Genomic DNA, 21118 nt, shown 5'->3' with positions numbered 1-21118 from the left:
AGAAATGCCTAGGTGGCATGTAGGCAGAATAGAGCTCATTAGAGAGATAGGGTCTAGATAGGTATATTCAGGTATCACTTGCACAGAGATGGTAGCTGAAACCAAGGGGAATGATGGATGCAACTAAATTCAAGGTGGGAGGATGTGCAAAGGGAGGAGAAAAGAGCTCAATACAGTTGCCCAAATCATGGATGACATCTGGGCAATGAGGGAGAGAAATATGAGAACTAGGGAAGACAAAATTCTGATTCAGTTGAACAACAAAAAACATACTTGGGACAAACAATGCAAAAAAATGTCATCTGGGGGCGGCTAGGTGGCTCAGTGAATAGAGCACCAGCCCTGGAGTCAGGAGGACCTGGGTTCAGATCTGGTCTCAGACAATTAACACAAAACTAGCCATGTGACCTTGGGCAAGTCATTTAACCCCAATTGCCCTCCAAAAAGAAAAAAAAGTGCCATTTGGTCAACTTTTTAGGACAAATGTCATTGGGTGTATAGATTCAGTTGGAGAACATACTGGGAGAAAGCTAAGGATACTGCCCTGTGATGGAGAATGAAAGATTAAAAAATACTGAAAATGCTGCTACCAGGGAGGCCACCACTGGGGAGAGAGAGTAGTGTAGGAATGGGTTGGATGGAGGGTTGTAGAGCTTATGTGTCATATGGGTGTGGGAAAGGGAGCTGCTATTTGGCAGCCTCCTATTTGAACTAATCAGTCTTCTTAACTAAATACTATTAGGTATGTGTTGAGAGTATAAATACTGTAAATACCCTCTAAATTTTAGCACCTTAGGACAAAAAAGACCCTACCCTAGTTATGGCCTAGTCCCAAAATGAGATTAAATTATCTTTGTTGTATATTTGATGAACGTCTCATTTGTTTTTTAGAATGCTGTAAAGACACAATCAAGACAAGTCATACTCTATTAGCAAAACAGCCCACTGTTTGCTTGGTTCAGATAATTGTTTAAAGTCTCAGCTAAATTCTCCCTTATACCCAAATTGCTCATGGATGGAAATTTAACGCGTCAAGAGTTGATAGTTCTTTGTAAGTTCTCCATGAGTTATATTGACTTCTTGTTATATATCAAATTGATTTTAAAATTACTTTGAAAAAAACTCAATGAGTTTCACAATTGGACACTTACATTCATGGGAGATATTATCTCTGCATGATCATAGCTGTTCAGAATTTTAGAAGCTGGGCATTTTGAGAGGAAAAAACAACCATGGAAGCATGTACTTCTTGCATCTGTGATGAGCAGACCTGGCGTCCATTAACAGCTGCAGTTTGCAATAATGAATCAATGGAATCATTCAGATTTAAATGTTGGATATTTAATGGAATTCATAAATACTTTTTTTCTTTCTGTTGGGATGCTTTTGCATGGCAAAAAGCATTTACATATTGCTGGTTGATAATCAGCTTCACTGTATCATCCCTCTCCCTCCTATAAGAATGTCTGTGAAATTAGGAATATATGAATTGTTAAATTCTTCTAGTGGCTTTGATTGTAAAGAATTTAGAGTGATTTAAAAAAAATTAATTCTTTTTAACATTTGTCAAAATACTTTTCATTTTCCTTTAAGGCAACACATCTTGGCTTTATATCATAAAAACTGCCTGCTCTGGGGAAAATAAGATTCAGTAGTGATCAGCTGGCAGAATCAGAAAATTATCTCCAGAGGGCACTTGAATCTTGGATGATTTTTGTTGCTACAATCTTTATTGCTCCAAGTTCCTGGGCTATTAGACTTATTTTGATTCTTGGATATATGGTTTCATTGGTGTTGGTATTCCTCCCATACTGAAACATCCTGCCTAATTCTTACCCAGGGATTTCCATAAATCCTCCATCTAGGCTCTTCTCATCCCATGGAAGCCTTCCTCTGAGCTTTTATATATCATTGGGGTACTGATATGATAAAGATTAACAACAACTGACACTTTTAAATGCTTTAAAATGGATAAAATGATCTATATTGTAAAATTTGTAAATTTTAGAGATATATTTTTATGTGATATATATTTCTCATTATCATTATACATAATATACATGTATGTATGTATGTATATCTATTATCTATTATACATGCACATATATACATATATATGTATGTATATATTCTCATTTGGTCCTCTCAGCAGTATTGTGGGATAACAGCATACAATGAACATCTTATACTCATTTTACAGATGAAGAAACTGATGATCAGAGAGGTTATTTGTCTATGGGCATATAGCTACTAAATGTCAGATTTAGTATTTGAACGCAAATATTCTTTATTCCAAGTTTAAAACTACATCCATTATGTCGTATTTCCTCCTATTTAAGTTATCATTCTCACTGAGTGTGACCTACTTATCCCCCTATTCTGGTACAGGTAAATATCAAAAGCAAGGGCTGATGGGAAGTGGTTTTTCCAAGCTGGAAAGAGGGATGGAAGGATCATGGGAATCAGAATCCTAGGGAAAACCCATGAACTTTTAGGCTTAATGAAAAACTCAGTAAGATGTCACATAAGATTTTACTCTTTGGTCCATCATACATACCGTGTTTCCCTGATAATAAGACACTGTCTTATTAATTTTTTTGGAAAGAAAAAAACCAGAGGGCTTATTTTCAGGGGAGGGCTTATGTTGTCCTGCCTCAGCTCTCCTCCGCGGCACTGCTCTCAATGGGGCCAGCAAGCAAATCACTGGGGAAGAACAGGATGATGCGCTCACTGCTGCAGCTCTGATTGGATGCAGCTCGGAGCGCGGCATGCGTTTCACGGGGGGGAGGGACAGTGCATACAGAGGGTACCGTAATGTAGCGTGTAGCGCAGGGGATCACCTTCACTACAGTAGCAATCTCAATAGGGCTTATTTTCGGGGGAGGGCTTATTTTAGAGGAATCTTACACGGTAAGGGGAGGGCTTATTTTTGGGATAGGTCTTATTATTGGGGAAACACGGTACTTAAAGGTTAGGGAAATAAAAGTGACTCAGACAGTTTAGGAAAGAAACGTGCCAGTGGTGAGGTGATTTCAAGTGAAGGTGACTCTGTTAAAATTGTGAGCAGTTAGAACCTTGTCTGATTTGTTGATCTGCTTATGGGATGATTTGTCTGAATAGAATTTTTTGTTTTCCTAAATGTGCCTACATTGAACTGGGACCAGGTAAATTTATTCATTACCTACTTCTTGCCCCTTGTCTGTAAGATCCAGTCATTGAGGGGTGTCTTCTTTTACCTGTCTTCTGTTCATTTTCCATCTACTGAGTAGATCTGAAATGTTTCATATTATCTTTTCCCCCAGGTCGATGTTGGTTTGTAAGCCTAATCCTCTTTACAAGCAAATTTGTTTCCTTTGATTATAGATGGATCATCACTGAGATCACAGTGTGCATGGGGGGAATGGTCCTATGGGATTTTTGTATTTCTCAGACTTTCTATACCAGCACTTGCAGTAGATTAAAATACTTCCCTCAGGGCTATTGAATTAGAGAATATTTTGATGAATGATTCTATAACTCTAACAAGCAGAACCCTAAAACTTGAACTCAGGGCTCACTTAGATTTCTCTTTGGTGACTGAGTCGATGAAGCCTCAATGCTTCTGAGGGTATAAGTCAACTCTTAGCCCTTTTTATCCAAAGAAAGGGAATGAGGTTATGTACCATGGCAACGCTTAGTGTTATACTAGTTATACATGTTTAATAAGTAAAAAAAATTTCAATTTAAACACTAGGTCATGAATCAAATTTAATGTTACCATGTAATAGTTAATAAGATCTTGAAGACTGTAGGGACTATGAGTTATAATGTTGGGTCTTAAAAGTCGAAGGATCTTTTCTTTTTGGGGGAACTTCCCTGGGTGAGTCTCCTTCTTAATTGGACTGGTAACCGGCTGTACAAGGAATGTGAGCCGACTCAAGGTTAGCATTTATTTCTGTTTCTGATATGCACCTTAATTATGGTAGCTTACATTATAGTTTTCATGTGTTTTCATATGCATTATCTCATTTTATCAATCAATAAGCATTTATTAAGCATTCACTATGTTTCAGGCACTGTATTATCTGATTCTGGAGGTACAAAGACAAAAATAAACAGTTCTTATCCTTGAGAAGTTTACATTCTATCTGCTGTATTCAAGATGTTTATAAAATAGATGCCAGCTGATGGGCAAGAGAGAAGGCACTAACTAGCAGCTGATAAGGTAAGTAGTGGTAGGGAAATCAGGAAAGGCTTTATACAGAAAAGGCTGCTTGAATTGTCTTGAAGGAAATGAGGGATTTTAAGAAGTGAAAGTAAAGCAGGAGGATCCAGTTATCTCATGTATACTCAGGCAAACTGGGATCAAATAACCTGCCCAGGGTCACACAGCCAGTATATGAATGAGGTTGGATTGGAGCTCAGGTCTTTCTGACTCCAGGCCTAGTGTTCTATCCACTGTGCCACCTGACTGTCTCCTTTTAGCAGGACTCTTCTCATGGACATAGATTTCTTTGAAAAATATTCTAGGAATCTTTTGAATTTGAGTATCTTTTAGCTTTGCCAAGTATTGGTAGAACATATCCAGTAGCTCACAATTACCAGTATCTTTCTTTGCAAATTAGAGTACAAGTTTATTAATTATACAGAGTGAAAATATATGTTGATCACATTGAGGACATTTTAGCTCACAGACAAGTATGCAAATCTCTGTTCATTGGAAGAAGAATTTGGGGTAGCTAGGTGGCACAGTGAATAGAGCACTGGCCTTAGAGTCAGTAGGGCCTGAGTTCAGCTATGACCTCAGACATTTGACACTTACTAGCTGTGTGACCTTAGGAAAGTCATTTAACCCCAACTGCCTTGCCTTCTCTCCTCCAAAAAAAAAAAGGAATAAGAACTTGATCTGAACTTGTGGTTTCATTAATGAAGGGAATTTCCTGTTAGATCCACAACTATTCTGTAGTTTATTGTCTTAGGCAGCTATGTATAGATCTTGAGAGACTGGGACTTAAACTCAGGTCTTCCTGACCCTGAGACCAGCTCTCTGTCTACTCTTCCACACTGACTCTCAACCTAAAAATTAATTGAGTCAAATAATTACATTGCACTTAGAATTATAATCACTTCTAATAGTAAATCACCACCTAGAGGTAACTTGCCATGAGTCAGAAAGTCATTATGGGTCGGGGAAGGACTTAAACCCAGGCTTTCTCTCTATCCATTGTTCGATGCTATTTCTTATAAATATATGTAGTTGGCTACTGAGACAACCACCAACTGAGGCAATGTGCTCCCAGGGTGGCAGTTTCCAGTGGTAGAAGTGTTGAGCACACCAGGGCATGGTGTGCAGTTTGGGCAACAATGATCGATGACAAGTAATTTCAAACTGGATGTTTACTTGTGTGATTCTGGGCAAGCTTTAACCTATCTGAACCTCAGTTTCCTCATCTATAAAATGGGGTTACTAATATTGATACTACTTGTCTCTTGGGTTTATTATTTGGAAAGTGGTTTATAAAACCTAAGGTATTATATATTATTATTTACTTCAAATAATCCTCCCCAGCGTTTTTCTTCCTCCCTTGACAAGTACTTTAGTTATTGATGTTCTCTGTCATTTGAGTGTCTTGCTTTTTTTGATCAGTAATGATCAGGAGGAAAAGTACCTTAAGCATCTTCCCTTCCCTAGTGGAAATAGAAGCCCAGGAAGATCAGCTACCTCTGAAGGGAGTAAAGCCTTACTCCCATTTTATCTCATGGAAGAGTAAACCTTCTCATTTCTAGTCAGCAATAAAACATTAAAACAGGGGAAAAGGAATACAGAATCCTTTGAGGACAGGTAATCTATTAAAAATAATTGTAACAGAGTCCCTCAATTTTGAGAAATTATAATTCTCCTACCAGAATATTGCATTAACCAAAACATTCCATTCTTCAGCCATACTGGAAAAGAAGTTAACTATATTAAGCTGGTGACACTACCAATGGATATTGTCCTCTGTTAATGCCTCCATGGACCTTATATTCCAATGGAGCAAGTAAAATGTATTTATATAATAAGCTCATATTGAATAGATGCTAACTAAAATGAGGTAGTTTGGGGATGGAGGACACTAGTGGCTGGAGGAATCAGAAGAGGCTTTATGTTGAAGATGACACTTGAGCTGAGTTTTAAAAGAATCTAGAGATTCCAAGAAACAGGTGAGGAGGGACAGTGTTCCAAGCATTAAGTGTTCAAAGGAGTAGTAAGAAGGATTGGAGAAGTGGATCTGTGAAGGCAGTGGTTGGAATTTTCTGAAAGCTTCCTTGTTTTTCCTCCAGTGAAAGGGATAGATTACCAACCTGGCTGCTCACAGGTCTGTCTATTGCATCAAAAGGTGAAAGCATATTGGATGAACTGACAATTTTGGAACCAAACTTTACCCCTGGTTAAGAAAGAATGAGAAGAAAGAAAAGAAAGAAAGAAAGAAAAACAAGCTAAGCGTACAGCTTCCGTTTTTAATTCCTAGACCAAACATGGCAGAAAAAAAAACAAAAACAAAAACATTACAGTTCTTGCAGATAAATTCTTCTTTCCATTCTACTCCACCCCTTGCTGACCTACCCTCCCTCCGTGTATGTTAGATTGGTCCTTGAAGAAGATACCTAAGCATCTATAACATTATCTAATTACTATAACGATCTTTTATGTAGCTATCTAAATTGCCCATGTAGAGAAGAAACAAACATTTGCAAGACCAGACAAACTGAAGCAGAACATGGATTTCTAGAGCAAAGAACAGTTTAGTAGCTATTCTTTCCTGGGAACATAAGGAGTGACTGATAATTACTGTATGAATTCTGTGGTTTGGAAAAACAACAGATATGCTAGCTTGGGAGAGGGGTGTGTGTGTGTGTGTGTGTGTGTGTGTGTGTGTGTGTGTGTGTGTGTGTGTGAAGTGCTACTGGTCTGGGCACATAGTAAGCTCCATAGAAATGTTACTCATATATGTTACATATATATGTTATTTAAATACGTATGTGTGTACATGTGTGTGTATACACACTTTGGTGTAGGAGACAGAGGAGTTGTGGTTGTTTCTTTTTGTGAAGCATTGTGGGCCTTTTTCTCCCTCTAGACCTTGTTGCTATTTGTTGGGGAAGGGGGGACTTTTATTGAGTTGCTTTTGTTTTTCCTTCTGTCTTGAACCCCCCCCCCCCCCCCCCCCCCCCGTGATTTCTTCTTCTCCTACTCTGACTTGGAGAGGAGTTTAAAAAACATTTCTCATTTGGGTCACCTCTCTTCCCTTTTTTGAGGGTTAAGGGGCCCAGAATTTTGCTTGCTTTTTCTATTTAACCAAGTACTCGGAAGCAACCAAGCAAGGAGATTCCAAAAATCCAGAGGGAATCTGTGGCTCTGTCCTATCACCCTGTGATATTTTCTATATGTTTTAGTCTCAGATCTGTTTGCAATATTCTCAGCCTCTCTGTCTCTTTTTGTCTCTCTCTCTCTTGTCTCTGTCTCACTCATTATCTCTGCTTCAGTTTCTCTGTCTCTTTAGCTCTCTCATTGTCTCTCTCTCTCATCAAATCAAATCAATAAGATATGCTGGGAATATAAAGAAAAGGCCAAAACAATCCTTGCCCTCAAGTTTACATTCTAAGAAGGAAGAAAACAAACAATAGATCTAGACAAAGTAGAATGGAAGTGATGGAGAATGGGGGGAGCATTAGCATTAAGGGTGACTGGAAAGGTTTCTTGCTAAAGGTGGGATTTTAAATGAGATGTGAAGTAATCCAGGAGGCAAAAATGAGAAGGGAGGATATTCTAGACATGGAGAATAGGGGAAGGAATGTTATGTAAAGAAGCCAGTGTTACTGGATTACAGCGTATGTGGATCATGGTAAAGTATAAAAAGACTGGAAATGTGTATAAGAAAACTGTTTATATATGCACATGTCTGCTATTTCTCATGTATATGTAATCTCCATCTAACTGTCAGTGCCTCATACAACTTCCTAAGATTACAAACTGCAGAACAATTGCCTATTTCCATTGGTAGAAAGAATTTATTCACAGGAGTTTTCTATGTTAATGAAATCACAGCTCCAGACTAAAATGTATCTATAGTTATTTATTTATAAGTCTGGGAACTTTGGATATTAGAAAGGTTTTCTCCTATATCCATGTCTCCATAGGGAGGAAGGCATGCCCAACTTGAAGCTCTTTAGGGTGAGTATTAGGGTTGGTTTTAAACAGACTTTTCCACATCAACTCTGGACCTTTTTCTTTTGGGGGCTCTGAGATATGATCATAATTATTTGATACATATACCATCCATGCATTACTCAGAGAAAATACAATATTGATTAAAAGAATTTAATAGGCTACATTAAAACTGTGCTGAACATGAGCTTTCTTTAAATTCTTGAATCCTTCCTTTCTATTCACATTTTGTTTTGACCATTCTACCCCAGCTGTCACCACTTTTTGCCTAGAATTTCTTAATCTCTGAATTGATCCCTCTGGCTCCTGTCTCCCTTCTCCAATTCATCCTTCTCACTGCTGCCCAAATAATCATTGCATTGTACAGGTCTAACCATGTTATCTCTCCAGTGAGAAATTGCTCCAAAACCTTTGTAGGCTCCCTCTTGCCAATAGAATAAACCAGAAACTTGTTAGACTGGCATGTAAAGCTTTCCACAGAATGACTCTAACCTGCTTTTTTTCAGGCATATTTCAATCGATTTCCCTTTATGAACTATTTGTTTTTGATAAAGGTAGGGCTGATCTTGTCCTGCCCTCTCCAAACTCAGATGTATTCCAGGCCCACATCTGGTAGTCTTCTCTTCTGCATCTGTGTTGGTTGATGTCCAACATCCAGCTATAATCAGTCTTATTCTTCACCTCTTCCTAGAGCACTTTACCTGGATATCTCTTAGCCCCAATTACATTTTTAGCATACATATTTAGGTTCATGTTATATCCCTCTAGTTAATCAGATTATAGGAGCATAGCTTTTAAAACTGGTAGGGTATTCCAGAGGTTATCTAGTTCAGTCCTATCATTGTACAGATGAGCGAACTGAGGCCAATGGATGTTTGCTGATTTGCTCATGATCATACAGGCAGTTATCATCAAAAGCAGGATTTGAATCCAGATCATCTGATGTTGGTCTTTTTTTCTGTATCAAGTTTTTCCTTAGGATTTAATCTCATAGAGGGCAGAAAATATCCTTTTAAAAAGTCTTTTGATCCCCATGAGTTAGCATAGTATTTTTCCTATAGTAAATTCTTAATAAATGCTTATTTATTTGAATGGAATTGAATTGACCAAGTCAGCATTTCAGAACTGTATGTTGCCTCAAGGTCATTATTACAAACCTCCACAGTCATTGCCTAATAGAAATATGGAACTGGATGAGAGCACCAAGTGATAAACTTGGCTCTCATGACATAGCCATGGCAGGGGAGAAAATTTCCTCTTCTTCCCTTTACTGCCCCCTGGTACAGGCACAACTACTTCTAACTCTGAAACCCAAGCATGAACTTCTTTCCTGCTAAATGGCTTGCTTCTTTTATAAGCAAAAAGCTTTTATTATATTTGATAACTTAGTAATTTGGGTAAGGCAAAGGCTATGTGAACCAACAAATGAGTAAACAAAAGAAGTGAGAGGGTCAAAGCCATTACTTGGCATTTGTGCTCAGGTTGAAAATGGAAGGACAAATACATCCAAACTGTCTAGGTGTGAGTAGAACACATGAGGATATACCATACTGGAGCCTAGGTACTGCTGGAACACGAAAGGGAGGGAGGGGCTGCATCTCACTTTTACTTAGATGGAACAGGAAGGGGTGGGAATAGAAAACATGACCATTATAGCTTCAGTGCATCAGCTACAAGTGTTATGTAAGAGCCCCAGAATAGCACGGATGGCTGTAAACATGTCAGATATAAAAGCCAAGAGACTAATTACAGTTCTTCATCTAGTCTAATCCTGTTACCATTAGCAACAGGGAGGACAGCATCTGGGTTTGCTGTCCCCCCCCGACTTGATTAAAAAAAAATTCCAGTAGGAACTACCACTATCATAGAGTAGTGCAGACAAGTTCCTTTGTTTAATGAAGTGATAGTCCCTCTGGGAAAGTGTCTTATTTTTACTCATGGAAAACAGCACTACCCCAAGTGCTAAAGTATTGAACATTATTAAAATTCATGACTAGAAAAATTAGGCATAGAGATCTTCAGATTGAATTGTGTTCTATCAAGAACTCTAAGGATCCTGTTACCTTATTTAAATAAAGTCACAAAATGGTTTTCAGGTATTCAGAATTTTAATTTATATCTAAATATCATCACTGTGCCAGGACATGCAGAGAATGCTCTATTAGGCAAGAAAATTTTAGGATATCCTTTGTCCTTTTTTTTATTTTTCCAGGTCCAACTCTAGCTACCCACAGAGGGTTATTGCTTTCTACTCCTTGTTTTATTTTGAGGGCAGTACATGTCATTGCCAAGAACCATTAACAATTTTAAATGTCAATGATTTAATCACCCAATTAAACACAAGAAATAATATTGGGACTTTTTAGTGAGATCAGGCTTTGCAGTATGCAGGCAAGAGAATAGAATTGAGTGCTCATGGTAAGGAACCAATTCAAATCATTTTTCATCTGGATGGTTATTGTAGTAGTACCAGAAAACAAGTTTTTCCAGTTTCCTTTGGAAGTGGTTTTGTTTTTTCTGGTTAATCAGCATTCTTGAGGGGAGGGATCATCTGTGACTAGAAAAGAAACATATTATATCTTGTCATGCATCTTACCTACTAGCTCTTTGACCAGAATTTACTAAGATAGCTGAAAAAATATTTCCTTGTGAATTTCTATGTCCAATTCTCTCATATAATTAAATTCATGCCAACCAAAAAGACAAATATTAAGAGACCCAGAGTCTGGATATCAGTTTTGGTTCTTTTTGTTTTCCCCTCCCTTTATACCATTAATAAGCCATGTGACTTTAATAATTACAAGTATCTTCCTTTTTCTTTAATCAAATACCTTTAGTCTTTCTCCTATTTCTGGGAGCATTATTTTTTTTAGTTGTCTTTTCAGTCTTTTTTTTTCATAATCTGATTCTGTTAAAAAGTAGCTCCTCAGGAACCTGGAAAAGTACCAACAATATTTACAGGGAAGACTTTTATAATAGTGATAGCTAGCATTTATGTAGTACTTAAAGCACTTTGGGCATGTCATCTCATTTAATCCTTGTAACAACCCTATGAGGTAGGTGCTATTATTATCCCCATTTTATAGATAAACAGGCTAAGAAAGGTAAAATGATTCTCCTAGGGTTTCACAGCTAATTAAGAGTCTAAGGCAGGATTTGAATTTAAGGTTTTCTGACTACAAGTCCAACACTATCCTCTGGACCACCCTCTTTGTTAGATACTCCCTTTTGTGGCAGCGAGCTATTCTAAAGCCTAGCTTTTTTTTTTTTTTTTTTAGTATTAGAGCTATTCCTTCTGCTGTTCCTATTGCTCTTCCTCCCCCTCTGAAATGTAAGTTTCTTAAAGGTAGAAAGTATATGATTTTTGTCTTTGTATCCCAAGTGCCTTGTGGTTATAGGACTTTATAAAACAAATTGAATAATTTGAACTTTATAAAGTTCTTTAATATGTAGCATTTCAAAACATCACAACTCTACTTGTCTTTGGCTATTAGGGGTACATTCTTCCATTGATCTGTGATCCCATCAATGTAGATACCCCTGCAGACTGCAACCCATTTATGAATTTTCTTCCTGTAAGAGTCTTGTCTGTATTTTTTTAATCAATCCTCCACTAATAGTCTATGTGTCTCTTGACATTGCCTGGAAACCAATGGATTGGACAAGGCCTGTCTGATTATTCTCATTCTATGACAAGCCTTGTCTATTTGTTCATCTCATCTTTTTATTTTTTTTCAACCTTCTTTTCCATTTGTTCATTTCTGTGATATCAACTATTATACTGTCCTTCTGGCATTGCTCTTCAGTGGTAATGCCTTGTAGCATGCTCATACCTACTCTATGCCTATTCATTACTCTGTGGGTGACTTAAAACTCTAATTCTTTAAAGACTGTGGTATTCTATGGGCTTACAGCCTTAAATGATTACTATTAGAATACTGATGTTTAAAAAATGGACATTTTTTAGACAGAGAAATGTGGGCATTGTTAAAAGCATTCAGCAGTTAAAAAAAAAACAACAATATGAACTATTATCCTGAACCTATTGAATTTGAAGGCTAGATTTTTGTTTATCCATAGTGCCTTGTACATACATAGCCAACATTATAGCATATACTTTTTTTCCTCTAAGCTTTAACTAAGGGACTTCAAAATATACTAGGAACAAAATACTAACATTTCCTCCCAATGCTTTGGGGGCACATTCTCTCCTATATCACCTTGGTCTCTAGGGAGGATTAGCTCAGGCTTAGCTTAGTTCATAACATTGGTCCCACCTAGTTCATATCCAGATGTGGTATGATTACTGGGTGAGTACTCAGCTCAACTACCACTGGACTGGGTCCCAAATATCATTCCTGATCGTCCCTTATTACTCCTTGAATCATTGATGCTGGGCTGCTTTCAAAACCTAGAATGGTCTTGATAATCAGACTCTGGAGGCTCCAACTCACAAGGTTGGAACCTTCAGATTAATCTTCTTCATGCAAAATGAGAAAGAACAAATGGAGAAAAAAAGACAGACTCATTTTCATGGAGTTAGATGTTGACCTCAGAGGGGAAAAGTCTCTCCTCTGACAGTATTATCTCTTACCAATCACCATTAATGGAGTCAAACCATGAGAGAGCAGCTTAAGAGAATGCTGTAGCATGAAATCTTGATGGAATGGTAAGGTTAGAAGATGTGATTCTGGCCTTAGCTTTGCCATTTACCTTCTGTGTGACCTTGCAAAGTCATTGGAGAACTGTTTCCTTCTATGTAAATAGGATAAGAGAGTTTCTTTCCAGCCTAATCTCCTTGAGGGTAAGGATTTTTGCATATGTACCCCCTTCTTTGCATATGTATCCCCATCAATTAGTCCAGTGATGGATAAATAATAGGTATTCAGTAAATCCTTCTTGATTGATCAGTTGAGATAATGGTCTTGAAAATGCTTTGTAAATTGTAAAGAGCTGCATATGTGTGATGATTCTAGCTATAGCTAACATTTATCCAGCTGCACAGTACTTTTATGATTTTCTTATCATAGTCCTATGAGGTATGTAAGGTGAGCATTATTATTCCAATTATTATTATGTTAATTATTATATGTAATATATTATAATGTATAACATAATATAATAATTCATTATTATGTTATATTATTATATTCTTCTTCTTTTTCCCATTTTAGAAAGAAAATATAACAGTCTGTTGTTCTAAGCAGTGGAGTGACTTGCCCAAGGTTATGTAGCTTGGAACTCTCATGTGGGATCCAATGGATCTATACTCTCATCAATATGTGCATTTATCCCTGCTGTCAGATTAAAATGTAATCCATTCATTCTTCCTCTTCATGTGTTCTCCTTACTCATATTATCTCATAGATCCTCCACAAAGGATCTACACAAGATATAATACTGGGTATAATGTTTCTAGGTCTTGTAAAAAAGCATAGTTCCTATTGGTACCCAGCAATACAGCAGCATTCTACTACCTTATTTTGGCATGGAGATGATTCTAGGCTCTCCAAGACCATGCCAACAAAGCCTAAGGTCCGTCAGTTTCAACCAGGATGAAAAGGACAATGTAAATACAGTTCCAGCAAAAGATTGACTGTACTATTTGAGGAACTTCCCAAGTATGAAGAGTCTTCTCATAGGTCACTTGGTCATTGGGTGATGAATTCTTTTGCCTTGGTAACCCAAGAAGTATAAATAAGTATAGTACACAAAGAATATGATAAATGCTTCATAGACATGCAAGCCAAGCAAGGTCTGAATGGGAAAAGGTCATTGCAGACTGGGAGGACCAAGGGAGGTTTTGTGAAGACTGAGACATTTGAATTGAGCTTTAAAGGATGGATATTCAATGGGCAGAAGGGGGCATGACACTTAAGGTACCAGGAACTATGTAAGTAAAAGTCTAGACATTGAGGGTGTGCTTAGGGTTGTGTCTAGTTTGCTTAGAGTACTGAGTCCAAGGAAGAAAGTTGGAATGATTCAGTAGTTTCAGTGTTTATGGCTACGACTGTTAGCAAAAGGAAGAGTAATTGACACAATGCCATGTTCTTTCAGTGCGGAAACCGTTTCTTCCGATGCAGATCAGAAACTAAAATATAGCTTTGTCTCAGGGAGCTGCCTGATACACTGTGAGGTTAAGTGACTTGCCTGCAGTCACAAAGAATGTGCCAGAGGAGGGATTCAAACCCAGATCCATTTGATTCCAGGATTGGTCCTCTCTCTACCATGCCCTGCTTCCATGTGCATTATACATAGTAGGTACTTAGCAGCTATTAAATTGAAGAAGGACCATCAAAAGATTCTGAGCAGAGAATTGCCATGACTTGATTTATGCACCAAGAATGGAAGCTTAGTGCTGGTATGAAGGGGTGAGCATGGAGATAACAGCATCAGGAAGACTTGTAGCACTTAGTACAGTGCCTGGCATAGCAGGGACCTAATGAATAACTGTTAGGAAGAGTCCATTCAAATAGTCTGGGTCAATGATAAAAGACATATGAACTAAGGTTTTAGAAATGGGGATGGAAATGAGAGGATGGATATAGAGTTAATGCTAAGGTACAATCAAATGAACTTGGTAACTACTTGGTTTCTAGATGTGGGAGGAAAAGGAAGCATTCGAGATACCACCAGTTTTCAACTTGAGAGACTGGGTGAATGAGTGGTGCTATGGACAGAAAAATAATTTTCGGGGTAAAGATAAAAATCTTTGCACAAGATGATTTTGAGTTACCATCGAGAGATCCTGGTAGACTGTAGGCAGGTGGTTGCAGGTTGGAGAGAAATCAGGGATGGGGATATATACATTTGGGAGTCATTAGAGGTGGGAGTTGAATCTTGAAGAAATGACAGATTTCCAAAAAGGAAAACAAAGTTTCTTTGTATTTGAGTTGTCATGTGGACTTGAGAGATGTGATCTAATATTCTTGGCATCACCACCTTGTAACTGTAGCTGTTCAGGACTTGTGATTCCTTGTTTCATTAGTGTCTGTTGAGCAGTTTCCACGCTTCTAAGTACAGCGTGAAATTGGCAGAAACTCCTTTTCTCTCCCTCGTAGTCCGTTCCACTCTGATAACTTCCCTTGTTTTCAAAGTCTTCCTTGGAGAAAGTGGGAATCTGCCATCATCCCTACGCCTCTAACCAGGTGTGTACATCTTCCTATGGAAATTCTGTTCACCTTTAATAAAGAGATCATAGAATTCTGGAGATGGAAGATTCCAGAAGTCATCTCATCTGACATGAGGGTGCTAAGGACTTTCACATTTCAAACATAAATGAAATTACATTAGTTATAGCTAAGAAGTGCCAGACTTAGGTTTAGAACTTTTATGTCCTGACTCCTGACTTGTCAGTATTGTTTCCACCATAACATAAGACTTACTAGAATTTTATGAAGCCTCTGGAGTTAAGGTATCTGGGGGAAGAGAGAAATCTTCTTGTACTGGCCAATACACAAGTGCATAGATGATGATAGCAGTGACTGTAGGGGGATGGCGGGTCCCCATCTTTGTCTCTGATCCTCATGCCCTTTGCACTGTTGCTTTTATTCAGCTGTGTCTGACTCTTCATGACCACATGTACCATGGCACGCCAGGTCCTTTATACTTTGCTGTCTCTTGAAGTTGGTCCAAGTTTGTGTTCATTATTTCCACGACACCATAACTGAAAGTTATAGTAAGCATATCTATGTATTATTGAGGAGTATCGAAAGGCATGATGGTCATGGGGTGCTTGGGGTGCTTAGGATCTTTGTAAAACCAATTGGCAACATCAGTCTATAACATCAATTTGTAAAACCAGTTTGTTCTGTAAAATCCCTTTCCCAGCCTCAAACTCTATCCCTTCCCCCTATCCGAACTCTGCCTAGGCAACAACTTGTGACTCCTTTGTTCTTACTTAATCTCTTCATGTCTCCTTCCAAATGAGTTCTGGCCCAAATACTCCTTTGTTCTTGCCTCATGTATCCTTCGGTCTGGCCCAAATCTCATCTAAACTATCTATGCACTAAAGTCACTAAAGTTCCTCTCAATCAGCTCTAACCTTTATCTATGTACTGAGGTCCCTTCTGTCTGGTCAGCCCTGACAATGACAGCCCTACCCTTTAAAAGTAAAAGCATGTACCCCTCTCACTCACAGGTCCCCTGAGGACTCTTGCCCGCTGTAAAAGCATAGAAATAAACTTTCTCAACTCTGACTCCAAGTAAGGCTGAGCTGAATTCTTTCCAGATGCCATTGCAGGTTTCCTGGTCTTGGATAAGATCAGAGTTCCTGCTGAACCTACTGGGATCCCTCCCTCATCATTTGGACACTGATTGGTTATTCCTTCTCATTCTTATGCCTGTTTATCTGAGCTGAAACAGATTCAGAAACAATCAAGATAAGAAAACTCAACTCAAGGGACAGGCTTGGAGGAAGGCAGAGAGGTCCTCTCAGACTGGTCAAGAGGCTCTGCGGAAATGCCTTCCTACCTCCTCAAGGAGAGCTTCTAAACTCATTTTTGAGTTAATGCTGGGTTTCATCATTCACATACAAGTCTCTGATGTCTCATCATTCATTCATTCAGTCAACAAGCATTTACTAAATGCTTACTCTGTTCCAGAAACTGGGTTAACTTCTGGAAATAGAAAGACAAAAGACTGATCCCTGTTCTCCGGAAGCTCACAGTCTAATTGGGAACTCATAGTCAAGTTAAAAAAAATTATTAAACTATCAGTAGGGACAAAATATTATATTAAGCATTGTAGGGGATACGAAGGCGAATAAGGTGCCTTACTTCCTTTATTCAGGGGGGTAAGACAACCATGCAAATAACTAAAGTGCAAGTCATAGTATACTGGCTGCTGTAACAGTAATGTAGGCAATCGGTGGTCTGTGGAAGGTCATAGGAGGGGCAATGTCCTTCCTATGTGGGGCAGGAAGGGACCATGGAAGATGTCATGGTGTGGATGGGTCTCCTGAGGCCACGCCCCGTACTGGATAAAATCAGTCAGTCAAAAAACACTCACTAAGTGTTTACCGTGTGCCAGGTACATGCTAAGTGATGGAGGACACAAAGAAAAGCAACAACAGTCCATGACCCCCGGGATCTCACACTCTCATGGAAGAGACAACATGAAAACATGTATGTACATGTGTGTGTGTATGTTTATGTTAGATCTCAGGCAATCTCAGAGGGAAAGCCCTAGCATTATGGGGGAACCAGAAAGTCTTCCTGTAGAAGGTGGGGTTCTGTTTAAGCCTGGAAGGCAGTCACAGAAGCCAGAAGGTTAAAGTGAAGAGGGAGGGCATTCCAGGTATGGGAGACAACCATTAAAATGCCTGGTGTCTAGAGATGGACTGTCATGTGTGAGGCATACATAGCAAGGATGCTCCTGTCGTTGAATAGTGGAGGGAATAAAGTATAAAAAGACTGGAAACATAGGAAGGAACCAGGTTATGGAGTACCTTAAAAGCCAAACAGAGGATTTTATATTTGGTCCTGGAGGTAAGAGGGAGCCATCTGAATTGATTAAGTGGGGAGGGGAGTAACAGACTTCTGCACGTAATAATAGGTAGCATCTGTATAGCACTCTAAGGTTTGCAAGATGCTATACACACACACATACACACATATTTACTTTAGAAAAATCACTTTGGTTGATGAATGAAGGATGAATTAGAATGGGAGAGAGACTTGAGTCAGGGAGACCAACCAGCTGGCTGTTGCAACCATCCAGATGTGAGATGATGAGGGCCTGCAGTATGAGGGCAGTGGCTGTTTCAGAGGAGAGAAAGGGGCATGTACAGGAGATATTGTGAAGGTAGAATTGACATGACTTGGCCAGATTGGATATGGAAGGGATAAAAGAGACTGATGAGGTGTCAAGAATGATACTGAGATTGACAGCATGGGTCACTGGAAAGATGGTGTTACCCTTGAGTGTAATAGGGACATTTAGAAGAGGTATAGGTTTTGGGTGGAAAGGTAAGATAAAGAGTTCTATTTAAGTATGTTAAGTTTAAGATATCTATGGGATGTCTAGTTCAAGATTGCTAATGGGCAATTGGAGGACTGAAGGTCAGAAGAGATACAAATTTATATAAGAATTATCTTTAGAGACATGATAGTTGATAGCTAACAAAGATAGATAACAAAGTTGATAAGCTTTGATCTTTCTCCAAGTAAAATAAAATAATAGGATACAGAAAGAGGGCCCAGAACAGAGCATTGGGGGATACTCACTTTTAGCAAATGTGGCTTGGATAAACCAGCCAAAGTGAACTGAGGAGAGGTCAGACAGATCAGAAAAGAATCAGGAGAAAAATGTCACAGAAATTTGGAGAAAAGAGTGTATCAAGGAGAAGAGCATGACTGACAGTATCAAAGGCTACAGAGAAGTAAAAGAGGATGGAGATTGAGCAAAGTCCATAAGGAAAAGGACAACATGATCTTTAAAAGTTCCCTCAGCAAAAGGAAAGGAATCTACATGGACTCTGATACCATTAAAGAACTTATTTCCATAGTCATCAAAAGGTATTCTAGACTAAATTAAGCCACTAGTTGCATCAGTTGAATCTGTGAAATGATTCAACAAGAATATTCCTTATTAGGTAAACAGTATGGTTTTTCTTTTCTTTTTTTTCTTCTAAGCTTCTGTATTTCAGAGATGATGGCTAGCATTTTTCCTTTTATCAGTGAAGCAAGATAAAATGCAATTCCTCTTCTGAGAAGTGGATGGCACAAAAGTGACCTTATCTTTAGATGGACAGGACAGCTGTTAAACGTGGCCTTTCTAGTTTGACACGGGGATCCCAGTTGTCAGCTTCTTACTATCTGAGCATCACTGCACAAGATTAACTCAGGCAAGAAAGGGAGGATCAAGCAGCGTGGGAAGCAGTGTCTCCTTGCCACACCTGGGGGAGGCTTTTGGTGACTCTGGCATTGGCTTTATTGTTGTTGTATCCTGAAAAGTTTATGAGGTCTCTCCATTTACATTCATTTTTTTTCCACTCCAATTTCAGGACAAAACCAAAGTCATAATTTGGCAAATATATAAAACTATAATTAGTTAAAGGGTGGCTAGGTGGCACAGTGAATAGAGTGCTGGGCCTAGAGTCAGGAAGACTTCCAATTTAGCCCAAGACACTTACTAGCTGTGTGACCCTGGGCAAGTCACTTAACCCTGTTTGCCTCAGTTTTTTCAACTGTAAAATGAGCTGGAGAAGGAAAAGGCAGACCATTTAATATCTTTGACAAGAAAACCTCAAAGGGGGTCACAAAGAGTCAGATACAACTGAAATGACTGAACAACAAACATGTTAGCAGTTTTTTTCTTATTATAGTTTTTACTATGAGTATTAAAAATTCTAGGGACTCTAGTCTTGGTTTTGCCACTTACTAGTTATGTGATAGCAGCTAAGTCAGTTTAATCTCTCTGACCTTCAGTTGTCCCATCTGTGAAACTTGCATTATTTATGTCAGGGGCTGCTATGAAGAATAAGCTTTGTAAACTGTATAGAATCCTACATAGTTCATATAAATATGAGTTCAGATAGATATGAGCTACTACAATATTATTATTAGCTGCAGCAAAAATAATGGCTATAACTTTCAATGTGGAAGGCAAAGGTTGCTAGAATTAAATACTCTAAGCTTAGGAGGCAGTTAAGTGCCTCAGTGGATAGGACATTGGGTTTGGAGTCAGGAAGACCCGAGTTCAAATCTAGCCTCAGACACTATCTCTGCCTCCTTGAATATATCACCTAACCTTCATTTACCTTAATTCACTGGAGAAGGAAATGGCAAACCACTCTGTACTTTTGCTGCGAAAACCCCATGGACAGTATTGTCCATTGGGTCACAAAGAGTCAGAAACAACTGAACAACTCTAAGCTTAAAAACATGCACTATCATTTTTATTTTCTTTGAAGTGAACCCATAGGTCCATGATTTCCTTAGTATAAGCAATTCCTGACATGTAAGGAAACTCCCTTTAAGGATGCAGATTGACAATTTCTCTGTAATTTGTAGTCTTAGAAAACTGCTTAAAGTATGGAGAAATCAAGTGATGTAGCCAGGGCCAGATAATAAGTCAGGGGTGACACTTGCACCTATATCTTCCTGACTCCAAGGTCACTTCTCTATCTGTTACATTAGGCTGACTCTCATTAGTCACACTGAAGAAATTTGCATGCCAGAGTACAAGGAATCATGAACTGGCAGGCAGGATACTTTCATTCTCCCAAAAGGATGATGATTATGTGATGATGATGATGATGATGATGATGGTGATGATGATGATGATGAAGGGGATGACAAAGGGGATGGTGGCGATAGATGAGATGATGATGATGACAAGGAATAACATGATATGGGCTAAAATGATCATGACCAATGATAATAGCTTGTCTTGAATCTATGATTTCATACATGTAGGTATTCCCTTTACAACTTAGTAGATGATTATTTGAGCTGTTATGAACATAACAATGCATATGATGATAGAGATAGAGGTGATAAAAATGACTACTTATCAATCAATCAGCCAATTTACTGGGGTACAAATACCAAGAATGGAAAAATCCCTATGTGAAAAGAATTTATTTTCTAATGGAAATCCAAGTGTGTGTGTGTGTGTGTGTGTACAAATACAGAATAAATGGAATGATAATAAATATAAATAGCTCTTTAACTAAGATGGTGAATTGGTGAAATACTTCTAAAAAATCGATAAAATTAAAGGTAAAATTGAACCTTTAGGTAAACTGGAACATTTATAATCAAGCTATTCATTTTAAGCTGAGACATCTGCTCTGGTTTCCTGGCTCAGTTCCAATTTAAGAAGTCACACTCTACCTTTGTAAATTACCCCTGGAGAGGATCAGTGGGATGCAGATAGCATCTTCCTACTTAGCTGACATTGGATGTTGAGTTTGCTGTTAAGTGG

At 38.4% G+C, this 21118-nt stretch overlaps 1 protein-coding gene across 6 annotated transcripts in view; it reads left to right on the top strand.

The window, feature by feature from the left end:
• The window catches only part of DLG2 (discs large MAGUK scaffold protein 2), a 2470643-nt gene that overhangs the window by 72669 nt on the left and 2376856 nt on the right, over nt 1-21118 (top strand). The window contains exon 2 of one of the 6 annotated variants that reach the window (XM_069070964.1): nt 17219-17313. The exons of 2 other annotated variants lie outside the window; for them this stretch is intronic. In XM_069070964.1, coding sequence (XP_068927065.1) covers nt 17223-17313 — 91 coding nt within the window. In that variant the 5' untranslated portion in view covers nt 17219-17222. Of the gene's footprint in view, nt 1-17218; nt 17314-17589; nt 17677-21118 lie in introns of those variants that run through there. 3 more of the 6 variants (XM_069070970.1, XM_069070966.1, XM_069070971.1) reach the window with 3 other exon arrangements.

This window comes from Petaurus breviceps, unplaced genomic scaffold, assembly GCF_028583685.1.
Source record: "Petaurus breviceps papuanus isolate PSGF00001 unplaced genomic scaffold, PetGlider_PUasm1.0 90823, whole genome shotgun sequence".
Classification (NCBI taxonomy): domain Eukaryota; kingdom Metazoa; phylum Chordata; class Mammalia; order Diprotodontia; family Petauridae; genus Petaurus; species Petaurus breviceps.
The sequence above is the reverse complement of the archived record's forward strand: the minus strand, read 5'-3'. Positions and strand labels throughout refer to the sequence as shown.